This window comes from Ictidomys tridecemlineatus, chromosome 2, assembly GCF_052094955.1.
Source record: "Ictidomys tridecemlineatus isolate mIctTri1 chromosome 2, mIctTri1.hap1, whole genome shotgun sequence".
NCBI classification, from domain to species: domain Eukaryota; kingdom Metazoa; phylum Chordata; class Mammalia; order Rodentia; family Sciuridae; genus Ictidomys; species Ictidomys tridecemlineatus.
Window position 1 is genome coordinate 72,070,971 of NC_135478.1, and position 19,207 is coordinate 72,090,177.

Genomic DNA, 19,207 nt, shown 5'->3' on the forward strand with positions numbered 1-19,207 from the left:
GCGGAAAGCACTTCTGGCGAAATACAGGGCCCAGGTTTCCCCTTCCGGTAAATGCGGTGGCCCCACCCCAATCTGTCAGGACGGCACTTCCCGGCGCTTCCAGGCCCACCCCGCCGGTTAATCTTAAACGGCGGCGGACTCGAAGTTCCCGGCATGCCCTGCGCCTACGCGTGGCTCCTGCTTAGATCGTCTGCAGCTTCTGGGATCCTAGATGGAAGGTTCCAGGTCGCTGGCGGCCGAGCTGTTTGTTCTCTTCCTGCTTGCTCTTCGAGACCAGCCTCCACCCGCCCCGCCTTCCTCCGCCCCCAGCCCCCGGCCGCCTTATCTCCCCTTTGGGAAGCAAGTCTAGCTCAGCGCCTCAGACTTCTTATTCCACTTAATAGCAGACCCTTTGCTTCTTCACCTGCTAAATGAGGATTCAGAAAGCTCCAAGTGCTATGAAAAGCATGGTATCTGTCTTAGGACCCAGCTCCTAGAGCCCCCAAAGTTTTAGGCATGAGCTGCAGCTGACCTCTGAAGAAACATGTATGTTCTATCCCAAGTCCTTTGCACATGCTGTCCCTTTTTACTTAAATGCTCTTCTTTTCAAATTAAGATCCAAAGGACTTGTTGGAGATACTTTCCCTGACCTTGTGGAAAGAAGAGCATCAGTTGCTATCTCCTTAGGGTGCTCACAAGCTTAACTTCCTTGGTGAACCTGTTTATCATGTCGTCTGCTTTTGTCCTTGTGTTGGCCCAATTACACTGGAATCACACAGATCTGCAAATGTGTGCATTTTAATTTTAAGATAATGTCTAACATGTTGCAGGGTCCTCCAGGGGACCAGTCCCAACAGAGGGAAAAGAGACAGGGCCTGTCCCACCTCCAGTGCCAGATGTCAGTGGCAGCTGAGGCCCTGATGGGTGAGCATCTTCTGGAGGCAGCAGAGGCCATCCTGGAAGGGATCCAGGCAGCCAAAGGCAAGCATTGGGAGGGCTCAAATTCTGCCCTGCGGGATGCTGGGAAACTGGAGATTGGCACCTGCCCCCAAGGCTTAGCCTTTGTTCCTTGTACCCCAGCATGCCTGCCCAAGTCCACTACACTCGAACTCAGGATCCTTTCCCTGTGAGCCAAGACATGTCGCCAGTCCTGCAGGAATGAGGAGAGATAGGATAAGGAAAGAAGAAGGCAGTTTCCCTGCTCTGGGCACCATTAGCAGCTGACTCTTGAGAATAGAGAGTGGTCTGCTCTGTCCTTGGTGCCCAGCAGGGAAATGTACTTGGACAGAGAGGAGTAGATCATTGAGTAGAGGCTCTGGGGCTGAAGTGGGAAAGGTTCAGAATGGTTAATAATAAGGACAGAGGACACACATACTTGCTGTGCAGCATGAACAGCCTTTGTGAAGCCAAGAGGGAAAAACAGAGAAGGCCAGGGAAAGAGTATGTCATTCGTCATGTCTGTTCTTGGTCCTCCATTATTTCCGGACTAAGGCCTAGCATGACCCATAACCTCCAGCCCCCTAGTGGCCTGCAGGCTTTCCCCAGTCCCTAGGAGCTCTCTGTACACAGAGGACTCTCACTGGAACCATATTGGAATGAGGTTAATGGCTGGCGTCCAGTGCCTCCCAGGCCCCACATAACCACCCCATATCTCTATACAGGGTATACCCAAGGGCATCACTAGCTGTGTTTCTACTAAAGTAAGAAAAACCACATTCAGTGAGGGATACCAGGGCTGGAGAGGTACTTGGATGCAGGCAGTGGACCTTGACTCTCCCTGCAGCAGTGGTGATGCCCTGGGACACACACCCCTTTCCCATCTCTCCCCTCTGAGTACACCAGCTTTCTCTCAAAGTATAATCTCTGCCCTCTTAGCCCTGGAAACCTCAGACAAATGGGGAGCAAGAGTGAGGGTCCTGGATAACTTAGGAGACATTGGCTGCCATGACAGCTTAAGCCAATCCTTCAGGGCTTCCCTTCCTTCACCCCAAGACCTCCCAAGCCCACACTCACTCCACCTCCCGCTTCCGGATGGCACGACCAGAGCCCAGCACCTCAGCCACCTTGGATACGATGGGATCATAGTTCATGCTGGCCACAGCGATCACCTCATCACCTCTGCAGAGAGAGGGTGGCTAAGCCTAAGTGCTGCTTGGCAAAAGCCTTCCTTCTTGAAGACACTCTTCATCACTGAGACCCAGAGAGGGATCTTTCCTGGGGTCACAGGAATTTCCTGAGCTCCTATCCCTCCCTGTTTGTCCCAGCACAGGCATCAGATTTCCCTAGGGAAACTCCAATCCTCAGCAGGGCTCAGGACTAGTGTCCTGTTCTGACACTACCATTCTTTGTGTGGCTTTTCTTGTTGTAAGTGGGCTGTCAACACCCACCTCAAAGAGCTGTTTTGAAGATAAATCATCTGGCCCAATGCACAACAAAGTCAGCTATTAGTAATCTCTTCCTCACCTTTCCTCTGCAGTGCCTCCTGTCCAGCTGTCTGCCTCCCTTTGCCACTTATTCCACCTTTTTAGCTAAGCCCCCTCCTCAGGAGCACTTTTCTGGGATGACTATCCATTCCCAAACGAGCAGCTCTGTACCCCCATTGCACCCAGTTGTTCTCACTTGGTATAAAAAGCCACAAACTTCAGCTCCTCTAGATCCCCTTGGATGATGACGTCGTCAAAGCCTTCTCCGTAGCCTGTAGGGCCGAACAGGTAGGTGATGCCACATAAGCCAGGGAAAGAGATGGACTTCACAAATTCCCCACCCTGTGCCTTCTTAACTCCTCTCAGGACATCCTCCCCGATTGTTTACTTCTTTTAGGTAGTCCCTAGGCCTTCCCCCAGAGAGTTCCTAATTGCTTCTTCCCAGAGCCATCATGGTCCCACCCCTAAAACAGTTCAGTCCCCACCCCATCCGAGGATCTTGTTACCCGTATAACGCAGACTCTTGCCGAACATGGCAGTCCACAGGTAGGGCACCGTGCTGATCTCCGCCTCCTGAGCCAGCATGTTCTGGGCTGCCACCCGCCCTGCAGAACCCATGGCCATGTGAACCATGACCCTTGCCCTCACCATCCTGACATCGCCTGCCCCAGCACTCTAGGGACCCCTATCAGGCATAGCTGCTATTCCTGGATCCCCTAGAGATCAAGAAGTACATTGTTACACAGGTGGTGGCCCTCCTGAGGTACCAAGGAGACACCTGGCTCCAAGCTAGTTACTAGGTTGCTTCTCTGGAAAACTTGAATGACAGACATGCCCTGCCTCTCTGGAAGGTCTGCTCATGGGATTGTGGGCTGATTCACCATTTCACTTATGCACATAGACAACTTAATCAGACACATTAGGACCGAAGAGGGAGGAGAAGGGAGCACAAGAGCCAGGGAAGCAGAAATGACAGTCACAGGCAGGACCCCAAGAGAATAGCAGGGGTGACTTCCCAGTTTCTATATGCCCCCATTGGACCCAAAGCTGGACATACATCAGAATACTCTGGACCCTCCCAATTAAATCCTGAATTCTAATTATATTTGGCTGTTTCTTTACAACGTAGCAGCCACTTTAGACCTTGAAAACTTGAATAGAAATCAGTTCTAGGAGTGGGGTTTCAGACCTTCAGATAATGGCAAACACAGAGAAAAGGGAAGTTGGGTGCAGGAGCTAGTACCCATCATAGGCTGGGAGTCTGGAGTTCCTCTCTGAGGTACTCAGTTGGTTAATTTACTGGCCCCTCTAGCTTTGGGGCCCAGACCAGGTATGTGCAGTGGGTGAGGTCTGGGGAATTAATGGTTAGTGTTGTGAGGAAGGGAAAGCTATTCCACAGAAACAGTGTGCCCACTGAGCCTGGACTAGATGGGGCCTGCAGAAGACAACTGAGTTTATAGAGTTGGTTGATTAGTCCAAGGGAGATAGAAGCACTGACTGGGAGGCTGGCCTACTAAATCCTTCTCTCCCTCAGAGGAGAGACATGACTGTACAGGTAAGTCAGAAATTCTGTGGGATGTATCCTTGAAGACAAAAGGAAAGGAGACTAGTGGAAGGAAAACTAGGATGGGAGGTTGACCCTGGCTAAATGGTACATCCAGATGATTCTGAAAGAGAGTCTCTGGAGATGAGCCACAGAGCTTGCTGTGTAAACTGGTTTGATCACCTGGATGAGGCCAGCTGTGAGGCCACTAGAGAGCCTTGAATGCATAACATAGGATCCAGGAAAGGAGACCAACTGAGGCATGATCCTGGGGGAGGCTGAAACCCTAGGATAGCCCCCCAACTTGCCTCAGGGCTAGCCATACCCTGGGCATGAGCCATTTGCCAGTGTGGGATGTTCACTTTCCGATTGTTCCTCCAGGCAAGAGGAAAGGTGACAACATCACCAGCTGCAAACACACCTGGGACATTGGTCTGCATCATCTGTGAGGAGAGAGCCAGAGCTTCATGGATAGGACAGGGGCCTGACCTATACCTCTGGCCACCCCCAGCCCAGCACCCTTCCCACCCCACCCAGCCCCACCTTGTTGACAGGGATGAAGCCTCGGGAATCCAGACCAATGCCACTTTGCCTCAGGAAACCCGTGGCAGGCACCGCACCTAGCAGGACAGAGGCTGCCATGTCCACACTCTGGTTCCACCCTTCTTTGGCCTCACTGCTCTCTGTGTTCCACACCCTTCACCTGCTGTATTTACCCCAGATATCACATCCACAGGCTTCCCACCATGGGGCTTCATGCATACTGTCCCCTTTGCCTGCACTCCACAGACACCTGTGCCTCCCATCAGGCCTCAAGTATTGCCTCCTGCAAGAAGCACTCCTTGAAGCCCCCTGGAGGGGTCAGGAGGCCATGCTTCTCCAACTCCTGTGCTACTACTTCCCAGCATTGCACTTCTCCAAATTGCCACTTCTGGTGGAGTAGGAACAGTAAGTTTGTGATCTTCATCCAACACAGAGCAGGGTATGGAGTTGATTATTAGTCTGCAGCAGTCATTGAGCACATGCTCCATGCAGGACCTGGGCTAAGCCAGGTATGTGTGATTTTTCAATGGCCCTAGAAAGTGGGTACTGTTGGGGGTCACCATTTTAAAGATGTGGAAACTAAGGCTCAGGGAGGAGAAGGGGCTAACTCAAGGTCATCTGTGAACTTGTGCAGGTGGCTTTGATCATTCATGCCCACCTGCCCATCCACTCACCAATGCCCACCACGCAGACATCAGCACGAATGACCTTGCTGCTCTTCAGTACAACCTCCTTCAGCTGTAGGGAGTGGGTGGGTGGGTGAGCAGATAGGACCAGCTACTGGGCTCAGGGAGAGAAGACAGAAAGCAGCAAAGAGAGGAGAAAGGCCCACCTTTCCCTCCTGGGCCCGCAGCTCCAACACCTCTGTCTGCATATAGAACTTCACCCCATTGTTCTCAAACATCTGTCAGGGCAGGTGGGCAATGGATGAGAGCCTGGTAAGGGGCTAGACTAGACACTCAGGATATCAAGGGACAAGGGATTGGGGTAGGCTTACCTTCATCAGTGCACGGCCAACGCGCTCCCCCAGGAACCTCCTGAAGGGTGTTTCCTCAAGCTCCACCACAGATACAGAATGGGCCTTCTCAGTTAGATAGGCAGCCACCTCCATACCTGAGATGATGGGCAGGGGCTGGCAGATCTTGTACCCTGCACCTCCTAGATCCAGCATGCCCAGGGACTGGTTATGAAAGCCTGCCCACCACCCTGCCACCCCCAGCTTCTCACCCAAAAAACCAGCTCCTACGACAATTGCATTGCGGCCCCGGGCCAGCCTCACCACACGATTGGCATCCTCAGGCGTCCGGATAGTGAACACGTTCTCTACCTCTTTGCCTTTGCAGCTCAGGGTCTTAGGGCTGAGATATGGCAGCCTCAGTGAGACCCTCCCATTGTGGCTGGTGCCCCACCCAGTGAAGAAGGAGGGCAATAAAGACACCCTCCCACCTGCTCCCTGGCGCCAACAACAGCTTGTTATACTCCAGCTTGAAGCCGTCCTTGAACACGACCTTCTTGTTTCTCACATCCACTGTGACCACCTGCAACCCCCGACAGGTAAAGTGCTGGCCTGGGTATGGACCTGTGTCTTGTCATCCACTTTTGGATCCTGCAACATGCCCAGATCCCAGCCAGATCTAAGCATGTCCAGTGAGGTCTCTTCCCACACTGCCTAGGATTCAGTTTTCAAGCTTAAAACATCACCTTCTTCTCAAAGCCCTCTACATATTCCCAAGTCCTACCAGACTCTCCCATCCCTGATGGAATGAGATCTTCTCTCTCCCTAGGCCCTGTGTGTGCTCATGATCTTGCTAGTAAGACGGTCTGGTGCTGCTCCCCAGGCCTGGGCAGTGAAACTGGAAGGGTAGAACACTCCCAGGGATCCATATGGCCCAATGCTCTTCATGGTTCCCACTAACCCATTCTCTGCCAGTTTACCATCCTCAATCTTGTACCTGAGCCTCAGTGAGCACCTCGATGCCATAGGCACGGAAGAACTCCTTGGGCCTCAGGGCCAGCTGTTCAGGTTGTGCATCCAGGGACTGCAGGACACAGCCAATATGAGACAGTGTCAAGCTACCATTGTTCCATTTTATACCAAAGGACATGGACCCCAGGAAGGGTGAGGCCAGCCCTGAGTTACAAGTGGGCTGTAGGATAAAACTCAACAAACTGAGATCTTTTGGGGGCACCACAGGTAAGCCAGATTTGAGTGTAGTTGGCAGCTGGCCAGACTCTGAAGAGGTGACAAGCAAGGCTCCAAGTGGGCTGGACAGGGGACCCAGAGGATTAAGGATTCAGGCCCTGCGTTGTACTGACTGTCCTGTGCCTTGTTACTGTTTGCCCTAAAGACACACCTTGCTGAGTTTTGGCCGGTCATAAGGGAGATGCCGGTCCAGCGTGCACAGGACGATCCGGTCCGAGAAGCCCTCCTGCCGCAGTGTCTCTGCACACACCAGGCCAGCAGCACCTGAAGGGAGGAGGCCATAGCCAACAGACAACTTACCTCCTACCATCCACCTCCACCCTCCTTATCATGACCTCAATACTAACCTGCACCCACAATGAGCACATTGGTGCTGCCACTGTGCCCAGCACTTGGAGAGATACACTTGGCCATCACCTTGGTCCTTCGCTGCAGCTGCAGGGCCTGGGGGTGGGGTACATTTGGGGTTATCTCAGCAGATCAGGTTCTGCTACTCTAGCCCAGCCACTCCCCATCATGCAGCCTTTCACTCTGCTCGTAGTCACACATGCCAGGCTTTCTCCCACTGCAGGGCCTTTGAACAAGCTATTCTCTGAGTCAAGATGCCCTCCTCACCTCTGAGCCATGAGCCACTCCTCACCTGCTTGCTGGCCCGGACATACACTTTCTCCTTCTCAATCTTCACCTGCAAGGGCAGTACTGCTCAGGATCAGACTTTGGAGTGCTTCAAGCCCTCAACTCTGTGCTCCCAGGCTCCCACTATACCACACTCCCAGCCCCACCTGGAACTTGTGCAGACTATCCAGGCCTGGGAAGTCCTCTAGGTCCCCAGTATTGATGTTGAAGCAGGCACCATGCCAGGGGCAGCGCACCCGGCCACGGGATAACACTCCTGGAACAGTGTGGTACTAGGTTGGAGCTACTATTGGGGGCTCTTTTCCAAGGATCCTTGCACCTTCTGGTCCACTTCATAGCCCAGGAGACCTCACTAATAGATGAGGACCCAGGGCCTAGGGAAGAGTCAAATTGACCCGGGGGCTGGTAGAGCAGAGGCATCGATGGTGCAGTAGCCAAGCCCCCTATAGGAAGGTCCTACCCCCCCTCCCATATGCACCCCTGGACTTCTCACCTTTCACCAGGGGTGCGCCATAGTGTGGGCACTTGTGGCCCAAGGCATGGAATTCTCCGTTGTCTTTCACCAGCAACACCTTCCCCCAGCCCAGCTCCACTTCCCGCATCCTGGGGAAAGGCTGCACTCAGAGGTCAGGACAGACAACAGGCACCTCCTCCTGGGGGCACCTCTTCTTAGTGTCCAGCCTCATGGGTAGCAGGCCCAGAACATCAGAAGCCCAAGGACCATGACTAGGGCAGAAGCAGGTCATAGGCCCTTCCAAATCCCCTTACCTTAGTTCTCCTCATCCATGGCCTCTCCCTTGCCCTCCCACCTTGGACCTTCTGATCCCTCCTCCCAGGCCCAGCACCCACTGGCCATTCTCCAGGTCCTTGACATGGCAGACGGCAGCCTCCACGCAGTCCTGAGGGCCAGGGTAGGGGTGGGGAGCTGGCAGGCGCTCCTCAGTGTGGAAGTGACGGGCTGTGCCATTGCCCTGGTAGGCCCGGGGGCTGCCCTTTCCGCTAGCCGACAGTTCCTCCTTGCTCCGCTCCTTCTCAGGCAGCACCACCTCAATCTTGAGTTCCACTGTGGGCAGGGCCATATCATGAGCCCCTCAGCCTACCCCATCTTCTTGCCCACCCCAAAATCTGGGGACAGAGGCCAGCCCTTCTGAGTTTCAGGAGGCTCAGCCCTTCCCCTCAATTTCTCCAGAAAGCCTTGTGTACCCCAGCAAAGAGACAGAGGAGGAAGGGCATAAGAAGGGGATTTCTTGGTCAGCTTGAATTCATTTCTGCATTTTTCTTTTCTTTCTTTATTTTTTATTCTTTTTATCCAGTGCTGGTGATCAAACTCAGGAACTTGTGCATCTACGTAAATGCTATATCACTGAGCAGTTCTGCACATTTTCTTTTTTGATGTCAAAATTAATGAGAGGGTCACAGAACAGAGTTTCTTCCAACCCTAAACCTCCCCTCCAGGATCTCTGGAGGAAAGAACCTTGATGTCTTGTGTCATACGTGTTCTGATGGACAACAATGTCCCTAGCAGCTCAGGGACACATTTAGGGGATGATTCATGTACATACAAATATGAGGTCCCAAACTGGGTACAGCTCATTTCACAGTGAATCTGGATGATTAGAAATTAAGGATTCATTGTATTATTCTTATAAATTTACCATAGATTTAAACGGTTTTTTCAAAATTAAAAAAATATGGACAGAGCTGAGGATTTAGCTCAGTGATAGAATGCTTGCTTAGAGTATGGAAAGCTCTAGGTTTAATTCCTAGTATCACCACCAACACACAAACACACACACACACACACACACACACACACAAATTCCAACATTTTTTTTTTGTATTGGGGATTAAAGCAGGGCACTTTATCACTAAGCTATATCACTCAACCCTTTTTTAAATTTTTTAAAATTTTGAAACAGAATCTCATCAAGTTGCTTAGAGCCTCACTTAGTTGCTGAGGCTGGCCTTGAACTTGCAATCCTCCTGCCTCAGTCCCCCAAACTGTTGGGATTACAAGTGTGTGCCACTGTGCCTGGCTTCAACTTCTTAAAATAATTATTCTCACCAGTTTGAGATTCATTCATCATTTCCCAAGTCTTGGGTTTCGGTGTCTTTATGTACGGGTCTGGGGCCCTGGGAGTGAATGAATTCCATGAGGTAAAGGTACATGTAGACAGGTCTGAACAGTGCAGAAGGCACAGAGGGCCCCCTTCCATGGCCTCCACACAGAAGACATTTTCTCAGTATACCCACGTGGCCTACTTTAGGAGGTAGCCAAAGACTGTCACTTTCTTCTTTATACTTTCCCACATTTTCCAAATTCCCTATGACATGCCTGGGGTATTTTTCTAATTAGAAGGGAACAATAAACAGAATTTTTAGCAGTGATAATCCGGCCTCCTGGGCTGCTGCTGCAGGGAGGAAACTAAGCCTCTGGCACAGCATGAGCAGGAGGTGCCTCTCTCAAGGAACCAGAGCCTCCAGACCTCTGTTCCCTTCTACTTCAGACCTGACACTCCCCAAAACAAAAAAGACCCAAGAACCCAGGGTGGATGCTGAGTCACATACCCTGGCCTTTGCCTGCACCATTTGCTTGGCCTGGGCTGCCATTCTTCTAAGCCTTGGCTAACTCCTACCCCCATACCCAGACACAGCTCTGGTGCTGCCTCCCATGGCAGCCCAGCTCCTGCAAGGCCCCCCTTTCATTCTGAGCTAATTCCCCACTCTGTCTAGACCTCCTGCCCTTCATCTGCATGTCCCATCCCCCTAGGCGAGGCAGGGGATAGTGGCAAAGGTCAGTTCATGACTGGGACTGGTAGGAAGAGTGTATGAGCACATAACCACACAAGGTCGTCCTGTCCAGTGGGGAGTTTCCTCCCATTTTCCACACTTTATATAATGGTGTTAGAATGTTTTTGGAAGAATTAAAAAGAAAAATACTTCAGACTCAGCTGACATCAGCTATGACAGCTGTGGGAGTCCACAGGAACAGCCTGGCAGGAGTGCCAGATAACAGCCAAGCCAGTCAGTTTTCATCTTCCACCTCCTGCCAGAAGGCTCCAAGGCACACTCACTGATGCAAGTCTAACGGGAAGTCAGGAGCAGCAATATAAGGGTAGGTGGGGGGATCTGCTCACGCACAGAACCAGGGTCTTTCTATTGTCCCTGCTCACCCCAGCTGAACTCTCATTCCTACACCCTGAAATTCCCTAGGCCTCACACCTGACCTGTCTAGCTTAAGTACCTGGGGACTGTGCCTCCACAGGGGAATCCTGGCAGCAGGAAATCCAGCTCAGAGAAAAAGGGCCAATACTATTTTAAAAGTGCTTCCTGAGTGCAAGGTCCTGTGCTAAGCACAACCTCACTTTACACATGAGAAAAAAGTAGATCAGAGAGGTATGATCACCTGCCCAAAGCCACACAGCCTGGAAGCCGTACGGCCGAATTGAGGCTCAAGAGCCCAAGTTCTTATGTCTAGACCCCATGTTGAAAATACTAGGGTGAGGGGACTCAGGCAGGCCAGCCCTTTGGGGGTCCTTTGAAAGAACTTATAGGTGACATCTTTTGCCCAGGACCTCCTGCCAGCCCAGCAATCCCACAGGCGCACAGTTTGGGGCCAGCTAGCATCCTTCTGTCTGTTTCTATTGGGAGAAGGCTGAGGTAAAGACAGTGGATGTCATTTTCCTAAGCTATATTTCCAAACAAGAAGATGGTGGGACCTGGCCCAGATCTGGCTGTTCACAGGACAGCAGCGCAAAGGGGGAGTGTGGTTTTTGGGACAGGTGTGGGTGGGTCCCCCTGCCTGGTAGGGCATAAACATCTCTCCTCCCCACCTCAACTTCTCCCTTGAACCCAGGAAAAGAAGAAAAGGCTCACAAGTTCCAAGGTAATGGAGCTGATGGGTATCAGGTAAAGGGAGCTGGGGTGAGCTGGCAGGGGCAAGTTGCCCAGGATAGGGTGGCTTGCATAAATGTGGGTGCAGCATTGTCTGAGTTCTAGAGGACTCTTGAGGCCTCAATTTCTCTATTTGTGACATATCTGCATGCCCTACCTCCTGAGATGTTATGAGGAAGAAAGAGGAAATTGGGGGCCTGAAGGAGAGCCCCACAGACAGGGTCTCCAGTGGAAAGTAGATGTGGATTCCCCTAGCACACTGGGTAGAGCCGGTTGATTTAGACAGGGCAAAAATTTCTTGTATAAATGGGAAAGCATGTCCAGATGATAGCCTAAGTTTCAGAGGGGTTGAGAAGAGGTAGGGACATTCTTTGGTAGGAACCTGCCCACTGTACCGTCTCAGCAACTTCAAGAGGTCAGGGAGGGTAGAATCATTTTAAAGAGAGGGAAACTGAGGCTCAGAGAGGTCATACAGTAGCCAAAGGCATTCCTAGAGCCCCCCTTTCCTAACTCAGCAACGGGAGAAATCCTTTCCTCCCCTTCCAAAGATCCAGCTGCTATTCCACCACCAGCACTCAAAGCCCCCAAAGATCCAGCTGCTTTTCCCACCACCAGCACTCAAAGCCCCCCCAAAAAGAGGGCCTATCACTGGAGGGAGCACCTGGAAAACCTCTCCAGATCTCCTACCCACCTCCTATCTCAGCACATTAACATTCTGAGGCTCCTGCCTAGCCTGACCTACTTTGGAGGCAGGCAGAGTGCAGAAGGGAGGGGGAGGAAGGTAATGGAGAGAGAGAGAGAGAGAGAGAGAGAGAGAGAGAGAGAGAGAGAGAGAGAGAGAGAGGGAGGGAGGGAGGAGGGAGGGAGGAGGCAGTAAGAGAGGAGGAGGTACCTGGCTTGGGCTTGGAGAAGCAGCCACCCATGGTGAGTGACCTAAGGACCAGCAGGCAGGCAGGGCCACAGATGGTTGGTCTGTCGGAGGTCTAGGGCGACCCCCATGGGGCTGGGTCTCCTGCTGCTCTTAGAGATGCTGGAGTTGCCATGCCAGCTGGAACTGCCTCTAGGACCTGCAGGGGAGACTGGCCATATTAGGATGAAGCTTTCATGGGAGGAGAGAGACAGAGAGACACAGACTGTGGGGGTTTCTGGGAGAGTCCTATATTTGAGCTAAGTCTTGCATGTAGGGGATCCTGAAGGGTTCCTCCCCTTTGAGGCCTGTTGAGGCTCAGCACCCCACATCCCCCATCTCAACTGTACATGGCTTATGCCCACTGTCAGGAGACCCCTTCTGTTCCAATGTTGGCCATCCTCTGTCCAGTCCCGTGGCTGCCTTATCCAAAAATCATCCCCGGTTTCTGCTGACTCCTCAGGCCCCTAGCTCTCTACTTCCCTTTTCCAAATCCTACAGTCTTGGAGGAAGCTCTGAGACCATCTATTTTCCCAGGAGGCCACCATTCTTGAGTCAAACCTTGGGTTACCTTGAGCAATCAGAGCCTTCCTGGTCCTTGGATTTCTTCTTCCTCAAATGGGAGTGACACAGGGTTCCCTCTGGCCTCAGCCTCCACCCTGGCTGGCAGTCTCTGGACAGCTACCTCCTCCAAAAGCAAACACAATTCCTTCCTCTCAGCCCAGCAGTGGACGGAGGCTGCTAGGCCCTGAAAGGCAGGGCAGGGTCCAGGAGGTGGCTCAGTTTCTACCCCTCCTCCCAGTGTGAGCTGTGGCCAGGAGGGGCTGTGGCGGGAGTGTGGGGCTAGGCCAGTCCACTGGTCCCCAGGGAAATCCAGCTCTGTGGTGAACAAGAGCGGGCGGCCAGCCCGGGACTAATAGGGTTGGGGGAGAAAGAAGCCAGGCACACAGCCCTGCCACAGCCCGTGCCTAGCAGCCATAAAGGTTCCCCCACCCCCACCCCTGGCCCAGTGGCACTGAGGTCATGCCCAACAGAAGTCTAAGAAACTGAGGAGCCAAGGTCTCATCAAGGTCAAGCAGAAGGTAGGGGAATTTGTGTGTCCTCCCACCCCCTTCCCCGCCTTAGTTCTAAGAAGAGCATGGCCTCAGGAGAACCCCCATCACTCTAAGGCCCTGTAAGGCACTGGGCTGGGGGGATGGGGCACCTAGTTAACAGAAATATCAGTACAGCCAAGGTGTCCTCAAGGCATAAGGTGGGTCTTCTAGAAGATGCAGCTTATGGATGGACTTTGGAGGGCCCAGGACAAAGTGTAACTGTCTTATTTACAAATGACCTTTCCTCAGTCCACCCCACTGCCATTCCCCTCTGTTTCCTCCCTGGAAGTTCTTCCTGAAGTCTAATTTGAGGTGGGGCTAAGGTACCCTTGATCTAGTCCAGATTCCATGAAGGGCCTTGGGTGGGTGCCTGAGAGCAAGCAGAGCAGGAAGAAAGAAGGACAAAGTTGGGGAAGGCCCATCCACTGCCTGGCCCGATCTTACCTGCCCTTGAAACATCCATTTCAGGTGAGGAGGCATCCAAAGGCACTAGGTTACCTTTGCTCTTTCCCCCACTTTTCACCAAGGCATGTCCATAAAACTCAGCTGCCACCTGCCCCACCTGCCCCCTCCCTGGGCACCAGGGAACCCTTCCCCTGCTTCTGGGTTTACCTGTGCCTCAGCCCTGCCCACTCCTTCCTGCCTGGTCTCAGGACTCACTTGCTGGACCATAAATCCCAGAAATGGTCAGACCTGGTCTTGCTACTGTGGGCTTGTTCAGGCTATTCCCCACCTTTCCAGGAGTTGAGGCTCTCAGGTAGGCTTTCCACATACAGGGTGCTAGCCAGCTTGGATTGGAGTCACCCCACTCAAAAGCAAAGGTCCTTGCTATGATCATGGCAGAAGGCACCCCCAAAGTTTTGAAGACTGTTGTCTCTTATCTACAAGTTGCCCACAGCTGTGAAGTTCCAAGAGTGCCCAAAGCTAACTACCCACCAGGACTTTGTGTCTTGTCTCAGGGACTCCCATTAACCCCTGAGGGAGGTACTGAATTATCCCTACCTCACAAAGGTGCTCCTATTTGCCCCCCAGGGCTCCTAGAGTCCCAGAGGGTGTAAGGCTGGGTAGGAGCCTCCTTGGACCTTTGGCAGGGTCAGTCCCCACTCCTCTGCTATCTCCCCTTCCTGGTCCCACTTTTCCCGGGTGTGGGCAGGCTGCCCAGCTTGGGCCTTCAAGGCTTTCAGGCACACTGGGGATGGCATCTGAGCTCCTCACCCCACATTCAAGTTAAGGGGGACTCAGCTCTGGCCCCTTCCCCATGGAGCCCTGGTGCCAACCTGTCCACTCTCCCTGCTTTTGCACGTGCAGTTCTCTCGTTTTGGAAATGCGTTTCCATCAGCCTTGCCGGCTGTGTTCCTGTACCGGCACCAGACCCTGCAGCCCAGGAAGGGGGGTACTGGCACACTGCAAGATTCTGCTGGAAGCCGGGAGGGAGTACCAGCACAGGAGGGCATAAGGAAGAGGGGCGCTCCAGTCCACCACCTCTTTGGTCGAAGCTTCAGACACCCCGCCCCCAACGCAGGGGCCCTAGGTCCGGGACCCACGAGCTCACGCGTGGGGACGGCGAGACCCGGACACTGGGTGGAGCCGTGGGGGTTCCGGGGTCTAGGGTCCCAGAGGTGGGCACTCACCTGGGCTCTGCGCTGGCCTGGGCTCTGGAACCGATGGGGCCGCGGCCGCGGGGCGGTGGGGGGGGGGAGGAGCGGGCGGGGGCGGGGCCGGCGCTGCGGCGGCACTGCGGCCCGGGAGCCCGCTGCGCCCAGCACCGCCCAAGCGGGCGGTGCAGGTGGGGAACCGCCAGGGGTCAAGGGTTAGGCTAGGGGCCTTGGAGTCGCGATGGAAGTCTCCGGGCATGGAGAAGCTCGTGGGACTGATAAGTCCTGCACGTGGACTACCCTGGCCGCGGCTGAATCCCGGGTGATCCTTGGGACCCCCGAGTGACGCCAAACTGGGCCGCGTGCTGGCACTGGGTCTCCGAACCATCCGTGGGCTCCCTAAGCTGATCCTCTAGGTGACACCTCCCCAAGAAAACCCAATTCATGCTTTCAGCCGCTCGCTCGGAGACCTTTACCTGCTTGAGGAGTTTAGTCTCAGTTCCCTTCACTCCCTCCAACCCTGTCACCACACATCACATACTAGGTCTTTTTTTTTTTTTAATATTTATGTTTTTTTTAAAGTTATAGTTGGACACAATATCTTTATTTCACTTATTTATTTTTATGTGGTGCAGAGTGAGGATCGAACCCAGAGTCTCACACGTGTGAGGCTTGCGCTCTACCGCTGAGCCACAACTCCAACCTCGCAGTCCGTTTTAAATGCTATTTTATTACATTTTCTTTTTCCACCTGTCGTTATTTCAGAACTTCCTGGTTCTCCATAAATCATGGTGCACCTTGTGCTCCCTCCTCCAGGAAGTGCTCCCTGACCAGCCTCTCTAGACCTGATCAGGCCACCTTGTTCTGGCTCCTAGCACCTGGATGTTTCATTGTTCTGATTATCTCCATCTCTTCTAATCCATCCCTGTAATGTGGTCAGGTAGAACTTGTCCCCTCAGCACACTGGAACCATAGCTACTTTTTTTTTTTTTTTTTTTTTTTTTTAAGTACTAGGGATTGAACTCAGGGACACTCAACCACTGAGCCACATCCCCAGCACTATTTTGTATGTCATTTAGAGACAGGGTCTTACTGAGTTGCTTAGTGCCTCCCCATTGCTGAGGCTGGCTTTGAACTCTCAGGAATCTTGTGACCACCCTGCTCAGCCATAGTTACCATTGGAATGCATTAATGTATAACTTACATTCCAAGGAAGTGAGGTCACATCCATCACTGAACACATCAGGATCCACCAATTCTGTTGTGAGGCAAGCATGGCCCTCCAGTTCCTCCCAACCCATTTTACAGATGGGAAGGTGGCTGCAGGGGAGGGTTGCTGAATCTTGCCTGGTGGCAGAACCAGGGCCTACATGGGTCATATTCAGGGCAGATGATGTGGGGCCCATGTAACTAGGCTCAGGCCAGTCTTTTGTGGCTGTGTGTTTTCCATGGTGTGATTTTCAGTGCCACAGGAGGGGTCCCATTACTGGGCTGCTTGGGCCTGGTGCCCTTGGCCTTCAACTAGCCAATCTTGTTGCCCTACCCCTATACCACCCTAACCCTAGCCAGAGAGACAGCGTACCACATAAATAACCATGGCTATGACTTCACATGCATTTATTCTTTTTTAAAAATATATTTATTTGGGCTGGGGATGTGGCTCAAGTGGTAGCGCGCTCGCCTGGCATGCGTGCGGCCCGGGTTCGATCCTCAGCACCACATAACAACAAAGATGTTGTGTCCGCCGAGAACTAAAAAATAAATATTAAAAATTCTCTCTCTCTCTCACTCTCTCTTTAAAAAAAAAAAGAACAAGCAACAGCAGACATTTAAAATATATATATATTTATTTTTTTAGAGAGAGAGAATTTTTGTAATATTTATTTTTAAGTTTTCGGTGGATACAACATCTTTTTAAAAAAATATTTATTTTATTTATTTTTAAAAATTTATTTATTTATTTTTTAGAAAGAGTGAGAGAGAGAGAGAGAGAATTTTTTTTAATATTTTTTTTTTTTTTAGTTTTCGGCGGACACAACATCCTTGTCTGTATGTGGTGCTAAGGATCGAACCCGGGCTGCTCGCATGCCAGGCGAGCGCGCCACTGCCTGAGCCATATTCCCAGCCCTGGATACATCTTTATTTTATTTTTATGTGATGCTGAGGATCAAACTCAGCGCTCTGTGCATGCCAGGCGAGCGCGCTACCACTTGAACCACATCCCCAGCCCCTTTAAATTTTTTTAAGATAGAATTTTAAAAATATTTTTACTTTTTTAGTTTTCGGTGGACACAACATCTTTATTTGTATGTGGTGCTGAGGATCGAACCCAGCGCCCTGTGCATGCCAGGGGAGCGCATTACCACTTGAGCCACATCCCCAGCACCTTGTTTTTTAGTTGTAGTTGGACACAATATCTTTTTTATTTTTATGTGGTGCTGAGTATCGAACCCACGGTCTCGAATGTGCAAGGCAAAGCGCTCTACCTCTGAGCCACAGCCACAGCCCACACATGCATTTATTCTTTTAACCTTCACAATAACCCAAGAGGAAGGCTCTCTTTGTATCATCTCCATTTTATAGATGGGGAAACTAAGGTTCCTTTTTGTTATTGTTGTTTTGGCAATGCTGGGGATTGAACTTAAGTTCTTATACATGCTAAGCAAGTGCTCTACTACTGAGCCACATCCCAGCCCTAAAACTTGGGGACTCCCCAAGGCCACACAGCTGGAACATGGCAGAGCCAAGACTTGAACCCTGTCAGGCTTGTTCTGTGCTGGACTAAAATGTGGAGGTGTGGGAGTAGTAGGGTAGAGTCCTGCCAAGGCTGTATGGTCTTCAGTGCAGAATTCAGGTTCCTCTCTGTGATACTGGCAGTCAGTGAACCCCTCTTCCCCAGCTTCTCTAGGACACATGGTATAATTGTAGTGTCCTCCCTCTGGGACTGCTGTCAGGACATCCTCACAGGTGCAGAGCCAGGCATGGAACATAGGGGGTACTCAGGAAGAGGGATGCAGGCTGCTGAGTTTGAGGTGCCAGTGATTAAACTGTTGGGCCAAGAAGTGGGGGCCTGAGGAGGCTGATAATCTCAAGAGACATTCTGACATGGTACAAGTACAGTCCCTGATATAGGGCAATTTTATCATGACACCCTTGGCCCTGGGGTCTGGGCTCAAGGTTCTTGCTGTCCCAAAGGTCAGAAGATGCAAGATCTTCATAGACAAAAAGCAGTTAGGAAAAGTGCCTCATAAAGGGTCCTCCAGTTTGGGGTTGGTGCATGTGGATTAGAGAGCCCAGGAGGACCCAGGAAGGCTCTGAGCCTTGGGCAGCCTGTTGTCCTGATCTTGCCCCAAGACTCATTTTAGAAAGGCAACAGCATTCTAGCAGCCTTTACAGTACCAAATGTGGTGAGGTGACCTGGGGTAGTTGAGAGCCTCCAGATCCAGCAGACACCCCAGAAATAGGGTGGGGGTTGAGATTGGAGAAGCAGTAACAGGAATCAGCATATAGTTTGGGAAAGATGAATCCCTAGGCACCTCCAGTCCTGGAGCACCCCACCAGGCAGCAAGCTTGTCCTGGACTTCTTTACCTTTACTCCCTTCTGTCAGTTTCCCGTTCCCTACTTCTATCACCCTAGGGTTTCCAAGAGGTATGCAGGTCCTTTTTTAATTTTTATTTCATTTTTGAGGTACTGAGGATCAAATTAATGGGAATTTATCCTTAGAACTTTTTTGAGACAGTGTCTTGCTAAGTTTTGAGGGTCTCACTAAGCTGCTAAGGCTGGCCTTGAACTTGCCATCCTCCTGCCTCAGCCTCTACAGTTTCTGGGATTACAGGCATTCTCCATCCCATAGGGCTTTTGTGGCTGTGTGTTTTTCATGGTGTGATTTTCAGTGCTGGCTGAAGGTCCTTTTATAGCTAAGAAAATAAGGAACTTCAATAGCTAATGTTGGGGTTGACACTATTGCCCCCTGGAGGCCAGTCTGATGTCTACAAGGTCCCTCGCTGAACTTTGTTCTGGTGGGAAACAAGATTCTGTCCTTTCCTAAAGGCTGAGGTGGATTTCCTGTTGGGGAGACATCATTTTAACTACCTAATCCCAGTAAACATTGAGAGGCTGGTACATCGTGACCATCATCTGATCTATGTTGAATGATGTCCCAAGCAGCATAGTTATTTTTTCATCGGAAGTGTAGATTGGAAGATTCCCTAGGTTGGGGAGACTGGACAAAGCCTCATCTCCCACCCGAATCCTTGACTCCTTGCCTCATCCTGGCAATTGCAGCCCAGCCTCTTCCCAGCCCAGGTCTACACAGATCTGACCACTGTATCCCTAGCACTCACCAGATTCTCTGGAGCTTTCCAACTAGGTGTTCCAGGCCAGTTTCAG

At 51.7% G+C, this 19,207-nt stretch overlaps 1 protein-coding gene and 1 long non-coding RNA gene across 15 annotated transcripts; one reads left to right on the forward strand and one right to left on the reverse strand.

The window, feature by feature from the left end:
- Window positions 1-330: 330 nt before the first annotated feature.
- Aifm3 (AIF family member 3) lies at window positions 331-19,184 on the reverse strand. Of its 14 annotated transcripts, none has more exons than XM_078038813.1 (22): window positions 19,162-19,184; window positions 12,700-12,816; window positions 12,114-12,288; window positions 8,177-8,390; window positions 7,821-7,930; window positions 7,474-7,583; window positions 7,332-7,376; window positions 7,039-7,135; window positions 6,843-6,955; window positions 6,441-6,527; window positions 5,935-6,026; window positions 5,716-5,846; window positions 5,486-5,601; window positions 5,321-5,392; window positions 5,163-5,226; window positions 4,489-4,565; window positions 4,271-4,388; window positions 2,909-3,007; window positions 2,599-2,674; window positions 1,998-2,097; window positions 1,355-1,375; window positions 740-1,129 (listed from the first exon to the last, which is right to left on the reverse strand). In XM_078038813.1, the coding sequence occupies exons 3-22, from the start codon at window positions 12,142-12,144 to the stop codon at window positions 740-742; spliced, it is 2,163 nt and encodes a 720-aa protein (XP_077894939.1). In that variant the 5' UTR covers window positions 12,145-12,288; window positions 12,700-12,816; window positions 19,162-19,184. The 14 variants fall into 14 exon arrangements, with proteins under 14 accessions (XP_077894942.1, XP_077894939.1, XP_077894938.1 ...); XM_078038812.1 differs by lacking the exon at window positions 19,162-19,184 and adding an exon at window positions 14,854-14,919; XM_078038814.1 differs by lacking the exon at window positions 19,162-19,184 and adding an exon at window positions 14,854-14,916 and having other exon boundaries at window positions 12,700-12,813.
- LOC144375152 (uncharacterized) lies at window positions 5,843-9,394 on the forward strand. The gene is made up of 2 exons (XR_013434586.1): window positions 5,843-6,042; window positions 6,837-9,394. It is a non-coding gene; the product is annotated as an uncharacterized LOC144375152 (long non-coding RNA).
- Window positions 19,185-19,207: the final 23 nt, after the last annotated feature.

Coding starts and splice junctions, on each gene's coding strand:
- Aifm3 (XM_078038813.1), bottom strand. CDS start 12,144: ATGGGTGGCTGCTTCTCCAAGCCCAAGCCAG. Junction 7,931..8,176: donor AAGGACCTGGAGAATGGCCA/GTGGGTGCTGGG, acceptor GCCTTTCCCCAG/GATGCGGGAAGTGGAGCTGG. Junction 5,393..5,485: donor TTGGCCGTGCACTGATGAAG/GTAAGCCTACCC, acceptor CTGCCCTGACAG/ATGTTTGAGAACAATGGGGT.